This window comes from Myotis davidii, unplaced genomic scaffold, assembly GCF_000327345.1.
Source record: "Myotis davidii unplaced genomic scaffold, ASM32734v1 scaffold573, whole genome shotgun sequence".
NCBI classification, from domain to species: domain Eukaryota; kingdom Metazoa; phylum Chordata; class Mammalia; order Chiroptera; family Vespertilionidae; genus Myotis; species Myotis davidii.
In genome coordinates, this window is record NW_006285997.1 from 4,586,995 (window position 1) to 4,596,856 (window position 9,862).

Sequence of the window (9,862 nt, forward strand, 5' to 3'; positions counted from 1 at the left end):
TCAGGGTACATGCCTGGCTTTCGGGCTTGATCCCCAGTGTGGGGCGTGCAGGAGGCAGCCGATCAATGATTTTCTCTCATCATTGGTGTTTCTATCTCTCTCTCCTTTTCCTTTCCTCTCTGAAATTAGAAAAAAGATATATATATTTTTTAAAAATGCAGGGAAACAGGGGGCATCTGTACAAAAATAAAAAATTTTAAAAATAGAAATAAAGAATTTAAAATTTTTTATTATAAATGTAATATTCATGGAAACGGGGGGGAGGAAGCTCCTTATGTATAACTGTAGTTATTCAGTAGTGGAATGCATAGCAGAGATAGAGCACGCGTGTGACTAGAAAACATGGCAGTGGCTCGCAAGGTTAACAAGCAGCATGCCATTTTATTATTCCGGGTAGCCTTGCTTAATTCTTATGCTGTGTCATTCCACAAAGAGTTTTCCCATTTAAAAAAAAATTACTGATTTTAGAGGTTGCGGGAGAGAAACATCGATTTGTCGTTCCACTTATTGAGATATTCATGGCTGATTCTGGTATGTGCCCTGACTGCGGATCGAACCTGTAATCTTGGCATATCAGGACAACACCCTAACAACTGAGCTACCCAGCCAGGCCGAGGTGAAACCTTTTTCTTTTTTTGTTTTTTTAATATATTTTATTGATTTTCTTACAGAGAGGAAGGGAGAGGGATAGAGAGCTAGAAACATTGATGAGAGAGAAACATCGATCAGCTGCCTCTTGCACACTCCCTACTGGGGATGTGCCCGCAACCAAGGTACATGCCCTTGACCGGAATTGAACCTGGGACCCTTCAGTCCGCAGGCCAAGGCTCTATCCACTGAGCCAAACAGGCCAGGGCTGAAACCTTTTTCTTGATCTTGGAATCTGATATACATTAGAATTTCGAGCTTGCAGATCACTCCTGTATGAAGGACAGATTTCTATCCGCTCAAACAAGAACAGCCACTTCGTTTTTGTGATGTAGTTCTTCCAGCACATTCACTTCCACTTTTTCTGTCCGGTCTCAGTGGTGTCTCCAGTTCTTGAGAGGTGACTCATGACGACCTTGGGAGCTCCCCCCCTGAGAAAGCCAGGCCACGCTGTGCTCTGAGGCAGGTGGAGAGGGTCTGGCGCTTTCTGCCATATTGTTTACTCGCTGTTTCCCTTTTTAGGAGGATGAGACTAAGCCGGAAGACTGTATCCCAGACGTGCCAGGCAATGAGCATGCCAGGGAATTCCTGGCTCACGCGCCAACCAAAGGGCTTTGGATGCCCCTGGGGAAGGAGGTCAAAGTTATGCAGTGTGAGTGTGCACGCGCATCCGGGACTCCTGAACACACACAGGTGACACCACGGTTCACAAGGGAATGGGGAGTTGTTGTTTAATGAGAATATAGAGTTTCCGTTTTACAAAGGAAAAGAGTCATGGAGCGGGAGAGTGTGATGGTAAATGTCATGTATATGGGCCAACCTCGTTTTATTGCGCTTGCTTTATTGCGTTTCACAAATGTTGGTTATTTACTGACTGAAGGCAAGATGCTCCACTAGGAAAAACATTACGACTCACTTTATTGTTATGGTCTGGAACCGAACCCATAATATCTCCTAGGTTGCCTGTATTTTTACCACAGTTTTTTAAAAATTTAGAAAAGTTCAGTGTGGGGCGCGGCTGTGGTTGTAAGCTTGAACCTATGGTCCGAACATGTAGCCCCACGTGCCTTGTGCTAGAGTTCAGGTGCATATAGTTGAGTGGGGTTGAAACTCACGAGAATGCTGTAAACAACGTGATCACACTCTTACTTTGCCTCGTGGCATCTGCTATAAAATAAAGACATGGCTTATGGGCGCCGGCGCTGTCTCCTCATCAGGGAGCAGTGTCCCACCGAGACCCAGCTTTCATTCTCTTGTCTGTCTTTTCTCAATCCTTTCACCCCCTGACTCAGGATCACTTTGGCCGTAACAGTTCAGCCCGAGGCGGTCTGGCTCAGTGGATAGACCGTGGGCCTGCAGGCCAAAGGGTCCTGGGTTCGATTCCAGTCACGGGAATGTACCTTGGTTGCAGGCTCCTCCCCTGCCCGGGCCCTGGTCAGGGCATGTGCAGGAGGCAACCAATCGATGTGTTTCTCTCACATCAATGTTTCTCTCTGTCTTTCCCTCTCCCTTCCACTCTCTCTAAAAGTCAATGGAAAAATATCCTCAGGTGAGAACTAACAAAACAAAAAAAATTTAGAACAGTTCAGAGTAGTATGTGGAACTGTATTATAGGTTTGAACTACGTGGGTCCACTTATACACAGATTTTTTTCCAGTAAGTATTATAAATGGATTTTCTCAAGATTTTCTTAATAATGTTTTCTTTTCTCTAGTCACCGATCCTTTTTATTGTAAGAATTCAGTACATAACACGTATAGCATACAAAATACGTGTTATCAGTAAGGCTTCCAGTGAACAGTAGGCTATTTTTTTTTAAATATATTTTTATTGGTTTCAGAGAGGAAGGGAGAGATAGAAACATCAATGCTGAGAGGGAATCACTGATTGGCTGCCTCCTGCATGCCCCCCACTGGGGATCAAGCCCGAAACCCGGGCATGTGCCCTTGATCTGAATCAAACCTGGGACCCTTCAGTCTGCAGGCCGATGCTCTGTCCACTGAGCCAAACCAGCTAGGGCAACAGTAGGCAATTTTAAGTTTTGGGGGCATCAGAAGATACATGTGGATTTTCAACTGAGGATAGGGCTTTATAAGGGGTGCAAGGCTGCTGCTTTTCACAGCCGCTGGCGTTATAGGCTGCTTGCTTTCAGGACTTACAGAAGGGGCGAGATGGTCCAGTTAAAATGCCAGAAATCCTGCTGGTCTTAGCCAAGGTCCACTGCTTTTTGTTGAATTAATGCTCCTCAGGTCGTGGCAGGCCTTTGGGTAATTCCCAGGGTTGCACAGAAGTTGATTTGGGCAAATTTGCAACTCCTGTCAGTGCTTTTATGGAAGAACAAATTTATAGAGATTGTCACTTGGCCATTCTTGACATAGTTCCTGGGTTCTCACTTCTGAAAAGAATTTTCGTCATTGTCATTTAGATGACTGTTTAGGAAGGGAATGAAAGCAGATGAATGTGTTCGGTCTGACATCGGTACCCAGAAGCCTACAACTTTTTTTCTTTTTAATTGATTTGAGAGAGAGAGAGAGAGAGAGAGAAACATTGATTTTATTGTTCCACTTATTTGTGCATTCATTGGTTGCTTCTTGTATGTGCTCTGAGCAGGGGCTGAATCTGCAACCTTAGTGTCTTAGGATGGTGCTCTGACCAACTGAGCTATCCTGCCAGGGCCTAGAGGTTTTTTTGAAGTTTTTTAAGTTTGAAAATTACTATGTACTCTGTTTGATGAGGTTGTGAGTTGCATTTCACTTACCATTTTATAGATATTTGCATTGACTTGGAAAGTAAGTGTGTTTGGGTTGGGACCAGAGCCAGTTCTACCAAGAAGTAATTGAAGTTTAAGCTTCAGGGAACCTCAATGGTGCCTTTCAAGGGCCTGCAGGTATCCCATCGATATGTTGATATGGTCATACGATTTTGTAAAATTTGCCCAAGGAAAGATGTTTGTTTTTTTCCCTAAAGCGCGCACTGCCTCCAGGTTCCACAAAACTTGAACTTGTTCCAGACATGTAAACTATACATACCTTCATTCTTTTTTATTGGTTGTAGTGTTACCTAGAACAGTGGTTTTTAAACTTTAATATGTCTACAAATCACCAATAAGTCTTTTGAAATTCAAGTGTGTGTCAGTATTTCGGGAGTGGGCCTACTGCTATGCATGGCCAGCAATCTCACTCATGTGTTGCCAATTTTCTAGACTCTTAATCGTTCATTCACTGATTGCATATGCTTTTCGATTGGAGTCTAATGAAGAAAAACCTTAATGTGATCTAGTGATTATCTTCATTAAATGAAACTGTGTTATCTTACAGAAATATATCCCCTTTCTTCTTTGTTTTTAGGTTGGCGCTGTAAACGGTATGGTCACCGAACGGGCGACAAAGAATGCCCTTTCTTTATCAAAGGCAACCAAAAGTTAGAACAGTTCCGAGTAGTAAGTAGAACCCCACCATGTGAATTTACATTTATTAGAAATAGTGCATGTCCATGAACCAGGCAGTAATTGGTGAACTGGAGTTCATATAAAATACATTCCCTGAAGCATTTCGGCCAAAGTATCTGGTGTTAACTACATCTCTGTTAAGTTACATTTGTGTGATAGATTAGTTTATTAACAAAAAACTAACTTCTTATTAAAGTGGCACTTGCTTATATGTTGGGAATAGTGCTTCTTTTTATGAAGTAGACATATTTATTCAGTCTTTTCTTCACCCGAGGATGTGTTTTTTATTGATTCTAGAAAGAGACGGAGAGAGAGAAAAACATCAATTGGTTGCCTCTCTTACACACCCTCACTGGGATCAGACCCAAGACCCTTTGGTGCACAGGATGACGTTCCAACCAACTGAGCCACACTGGCCTGGGCCAAAGTGTTTTAGACATTTAAAATATATACTTTATTGATTTTTTACAGAGAGGAAGGGAGAGAGATAGAGAGTTAGAAACATCGATGAGAGAGAAACATCAAACAGCTGCCTCTTGCACATCTCCTACTGGGGATGTGCCCGCAACCCAGGTACATGCCCTTGACCGGAATCGAACCTGGGACCTTTCAGTCCGCAGGCCGACGCTCTATCCACTGAGCCAAACCGGTTTCGGCTGTTTTAGACATTTAAAATGTTGTGTTTTAGCCCAGCCAGTGTAGCTCAGTTTAGTGTTGGCCCATGCACCAAGAGGTCACCTGTTCAATTCCCGATTAGGGCACATGCCCAGGTTGTGGGCTCAATCCCCAGTAGGGGGCGTACAGGAGGCAGTCTATTAATATTTCTCTCTCCCTCTTTCTCTAAAGTCAATAAAAATATTTTTTTAATGTGTTTTAATTTTATAATAACCTTAAATATGTTTTTGATCAATCACTCCTCTTCTAGGTAGAATGTCAATTTTTTAAAATTGATTTGAGAGAGAGAGAGGAGTGGGAAGAGAGAAACATCGATTTGTTGTTCCAGTAACCAACTGAGCTACTTGTCCAGGGCAGAGTGTATACTTTTATAGATACTACAGAACATAAAGTGTCATAAACCTCAAAAACTTTAAACATATTCTTTTTTTTTTTACTCAGAAAACCTACTTCTAAGAGTTTACCTTAAGGACATAGGAGAACATCACTATATACATAGCTGTTTATGTATGTATCAGGATAACTTTATAATTATATGACTGAAAAAAATGGAAACTAAAGTAGGAAACAACTTAATAGTCCAACATATCAACATAAAATACTGTAACGAGTTGGTCCGACGGTTATGGGTTATTGTTAAGCTGATTAAAATACTGTAACGAAAAGTATTTAGATGTTAGTAATTATATGTTAGAAGAATGTGTAATGTCAAGGAAAATGTTCAAGACAGCAAGTGAAAGCAGTAGAGTTGTGTATATAAAATGATTATAGTTTTTCATAAATTATGAATAATGATTGAAGGAAAGAGACTTATGTTAGTAGTAATTACCCCTTAGGTAGTGAGGTAATAGATTTAAAAAAAAAATTTTATAACCCGAAAATTTCTACAATAAATATTTCTTCTTTTTTTAATTGAGGTAATTCACATACCATAATATTTCTCATACTTATTCTTATTTTTAAGTAATTCAAGTCATTTTATTTTATTTATTTATTTTTTAAATATATTTTATTGATTTTTCACAGAGAGGAAGGGAGAGAGATAGAGAGTTAGAAACATCGATGAGAGAGAAACATCGATCAGTTGCCTCCTGCACATCTCCCACTGGGGATGTGCCCGCAACCCAGGTACATGCCCTTGACCGGAACCGAACCCGGGACCCCTCAGTCCGCAGGCCGACGCTCCATCCACTGAGCCAAACCGGTTTCGGCAAGTCATTTTAAATTATCTGTACTTCTGTATACTTCCAGACTTGGTTTAGGGTACATATATTTTTGTGTATCTATAAATGCTTCATTCTTATATATCATCTATTATAATTCACTTTTTAAAAAAACCTATCTCTTAGTCATCTATACACATAGACCAAAGAGAATTACCTCAATATTTCTACCTTGTATAGTAGTTTGTGATTCTGCCAGAGTTTATTTACTTATAAAAGATACTTAAATTATATGCTATATATATTTTTTCAATCCTATATTTTTAAATCTTTTTTCTTTTTAAGAAATTATTTTATTTTCAATCCTGTGTTTTTCTAATTGGAAAATCCTTTTCACAGCATCAATGAGTTAGCAGTCAGTGATGGTGACCCTCAGGAAGAATTAGAACATGTTAAAAAATTACCAAACTGGAAAAAAATAACTGGTTTTAGTAACAGAGAAATTTAATATTTATTTAATTAATGGTTCATGAAGTCTTACCCAACCTTAACTTTCTCTAACCCTCAAGGCACATGAAGATCCCATGTATGACATCATCCGAGAGAATAAGAGACATGAAAAGGATATAAGGTGAGGTTGTCCTGATGATAACAAGACCCTCTTGAAGTTTTAAGTGGTATTACGTTGGAAACAATTATTCCTATTAGAGGAGCAGTGTAACAAGTGTGGTGCTTTCATTGCGCAGCACTTGGAGGTCAGGAGGACTCACTGAAAAGGCTGGTGTTCCAGGAATGAGCAGGTCAGCCTGCTCCACTTGGGTTAGCTTAATGCACTGGGCGTGGCCCAGCCTGCTGACGCATGGATGGCTGATGTTGGCAGCCCTCTTCCTGGTGTGTGGTTCTACTGTTTGATTGGTTCTCTTTCATATGATTTAGTTTATCTTCTCCAATGTCTTCAGGGATCTGAGCTATTGTTCAACATGAATAAGGACAGTGAAAAAACAGGAGGTTTTTATTTTTTCAGATTTGTGGTCTTGAGTTTTATTTTTTATTTTTTTTATTTTTATTTTTATACCGGTTTCGGCGTGGTCTTGAGTTTTAATTGTTGAGGGGTTAGATTAGCTAGTATGAACTTGAGCAGTGGGGGGATGATTTAGGAAAGGCTGTATCTGTTAGAAGTTACAATAGGAGGGACTATAGAAATATGCAGGCACACCTCCTTGGGGCATGTGCACTCAAATCTCCTTTTCAAGTGAATATTATCTCCTAAACTCTAAGGGACCCCATGAGACTTGCAACCAGGGGAGCAGTGGGGAATGACAGCACATCCTTGACTAACCCCCTGGTGAAAAGGTCCCCAAGGCCCCCTTTCTCTGACTTCCTAGTGAGCGAAGCAGCCCCACTGAGGGTCTCCTGTTACTTCCATCCTGGTCCCGTCCTTGTTTCACTGTCCCCAGCTTTAATAAACATACTATCAAAAAATAATAATAAAAATGTAAAAAGGAAACGTGGAAATATTTAGGACAATGGGCGTGGATGTGGACAGGAATGGGCAACATGCAAAAATAAAAAATAAGTACTGCATTGAATGAGGTGATTATCTGTGACTTTTTTTATCCTCACTGCTAATCTTATATTTAAAAACATTCTTCGACAATGCTGTTACGGTTTCTGGTTCTTTGACCAGTCTTCTCTGTCTAGGATACAACAGTTAAAGCAATTGCTGGAGGATTCCACCTCAGATGACGATGGCAGCAGCTCCAGCTCCTCGGAATGTAAGGAGAGACACAAGAAAAGGAAGAAGAAAGAAAAGCATAAGAAAAAGAAGAAAGAAAAGAAAAGGAAGAAGAAACTAAAGCATAAGTCTTCCAAGTCAAGTGAGAGCTCGGACTCGGACTGACAGCCGCTCGGGTTGTCCAGTGTTCTCGTCTCAGAATCACACACTGTGGCCGAGAACAGGGCGCCTGGAGTCGGAGAGGGGACCCCAAGGAGTACATCTGGTGTCACACACATGAGTGACGTCTCACCTACCTTCCAGTGAAGCTGTGACCCCCGAGAGGGACTGTGTCTCCCCAGGTGCCAGCTCTGGACGGCGCTGCCGTCGGCAGGACGGGCCCTCCCAGTCCTCCTGCTGGTCACCGTGGCCTGCGAGTCCGAGGAAGTCGGGGTGGCCGGACTAGAGCCTCTGAGGACACTCCCCCAGGGCTGCCACCTCCACAGCGAGGCTGCTCAGTTCCCAGGCTTCAGGCTCCACTCTTGTCTGTTGTTGAGGAGAATAAAAGCTCATTATTTATTTTTCAAATGTATTTTTTATTTCTGAATAATACATGCATGTGTTCCAAATTTAAATGGTACATAAGGTTTAATTATGAATCTTAAGCAAATGTGGGTTTTGTTTGTTTTTTAACATCAATGCTAGCATATCATCCACATTTGTTTTCATTTTTCATTTTTTCACTCAACAGGGTAAAGTATGTTGGGCCTTGCTGCTCACAAAAGCCTGTGTTCATAAACCCTGGCACGATGGGTTGAGTGTTTTGGGGGGTGGGGACGGGTAATTGGGTGTCCGGTAATAACAGTAAAAAATCATGTACTTAACTTGCTTAGATCTTATTGCCGTCACCCCATGATTATGATTATGCCCAGAACAACTGATTCAGAAAAATTATAAGGATTTAGGGATGACTATACGGGGTCAAGCACCCACATCCAAAATTCACCGTCGTCCTGTTGGCTAAGCACAGCCCTCCTGGAAACTTCTGGTTTTGACTGTGTGCAGCGAGGCAGCTCTGCAGTCTGGGCTGGTGCCTGCAGCTAGGGGAGGGCGTCTGTTCTTTGATGAGCCAAGGAGGAGCCACATCTTGCTCAGGGACAAGCTTCAGTTGCTGCTGTCATCACTCAGGGTCCCTGGAACTCACTATTCCCTGGGGGTCGGATTCCCGCATCCTTCACTAGTACAAAGAGTAATGGAGACAGGCTCCTTCCCCAGCTCTCTCCAGGAACTGCTCCTAGACCTGGCCTTTGAGAGTTTATCTCAGCGACACAATTGGCCCCGATTGGAATGTTCTTTCTGAAAACCCTAAGGCCAGTTAATACAGCCATGCCCTGCACTTACCCTGAGCATCCTCGCTCAGCATGCAGCAGAAAATTCTCCTGCCAGGAATTTTCTCTATTCCAATGGTATGCCATTTATGTTAAACATGTTCTCTTACAATCTGGAAGCAGCATGTCAGTGATTCTCAAACTGGGGTAGTTATCGGGAGTTACCTTACATTTGGGACTCGATTTCCAAATGGATGCTTGGCTTTTCATCTAGCCTCCAGGATAAAGGGAAGACACCGGGAAGGACCACAGGAGGGAAGTGTGCAATGGCACCGCCTTTCTCTTTCTGCGCTTCCTCTTCCATATACTGGCATCAGCATCTTCCCCACCTCCTAGGGCCCAACATCTTCGCTGGTGTGGCCGTGTGGCCGTTTAAGTGCCTTGAGTTAGTTCACCCACAACGCTTCAAACGCCTACTTCACACGTGTCCGAAAGGCAATGAGATTCAACTCGTAGTAACACACTAATCTCTTATAGGAATTTATAGGGGAATGAATCAGGTTGTTGGAACTCCTGGTGGGGTGTTAGAGCAGTGGAATGCCTTCCCGGTTCCCATGAAAGCAGGGAAGTTGGGTCAACTGGACTCAAGTCTTCCCTATTTTTCAGTTGCTCTAGCCAGTGCATCCCTTTCCACCTCAGTTGTGTTCTGCTGGGCTTGGAATGGTGGGACCAGCGACCACAGGGGGAAATCTGTTCACCCCCGTGGTCGGCAAACTGCAGCTCGAGAGCCACATGCGGCTCTTTGGCCCCTTGAGTGTGGCTCTTCCGCAAAAGACCACGTGCGGGCGCATACATACAGTGTGAGTGAAACTTCATGGCCCATGCC

At 42.5% G+C, this 9,862-nt stretch overlaps 1 protein-coding gene across 2 annotated transcripts; it reads left to right on the plus strand.

Moving 5' to 3' along the window:
* The first annotated feature begins 855 nt into the window (after positions 1 to 855).
* On the plus strand, positions 856 to 8,232 carry LOC102768503 (retinitis pigmentosa 9 protein homolog). 2 transcript variants are annotated; one of them, XM_006757214.2, is made up of 4 exons: positions 856 to 1,300; positions 3,996 to 4,087; positions 6,504 to 6,565; positions 7,636 to 8,232. In XM_006757214.2, the coding sequence occupies exons 1-4, from the start codon at positions 1,267 to 1,269 to the stop codon at positions 7,832 to 7,834; spliced, it is 387 nt and encodes a 128-aa protein (XP_006757277.1). In that variant the 5' UTR covers positions 856 to 1,266; the 3' UTR covers positions 7,835 to 8,232. The 2 variants fall into 2 exon arrangements, with proteins under 2 accessions (XP_006757277.1, XP_006757278.1); XM_006757215.2 differs by lacking the exon at positions 3,996 to 4,087 and having other exon boundaries at positions 859 to 1,300.
* Positions 8,233 to 9,862: the final 1,630 nt, after the last annotated feature.

Excerpts from the sequence above, each read along its gene's own strand:
- LOC102768503 (XM_006757214.2), top strand. The coding sequence starts at position 1,267 with ATGCCCCTGGGGAAGGAGGTCAAAGTTATGCAGT. Across the intron at positions 4,088-6,503 it reads AGTTAGAACAGTTCCGAGTA|GCACATGAAGATCCCATGTA; the intron begins GTAAGTAGAACC and ends CTAACCCTCAAG. Across the intron at positions 6,566-7,635 it reads AGACATGAAAAGGATATAAG|GATACAACAGTTAAAGCAAT; the intron begins GTGAGGTTGTCC and ends TTCTCTGTCTAG.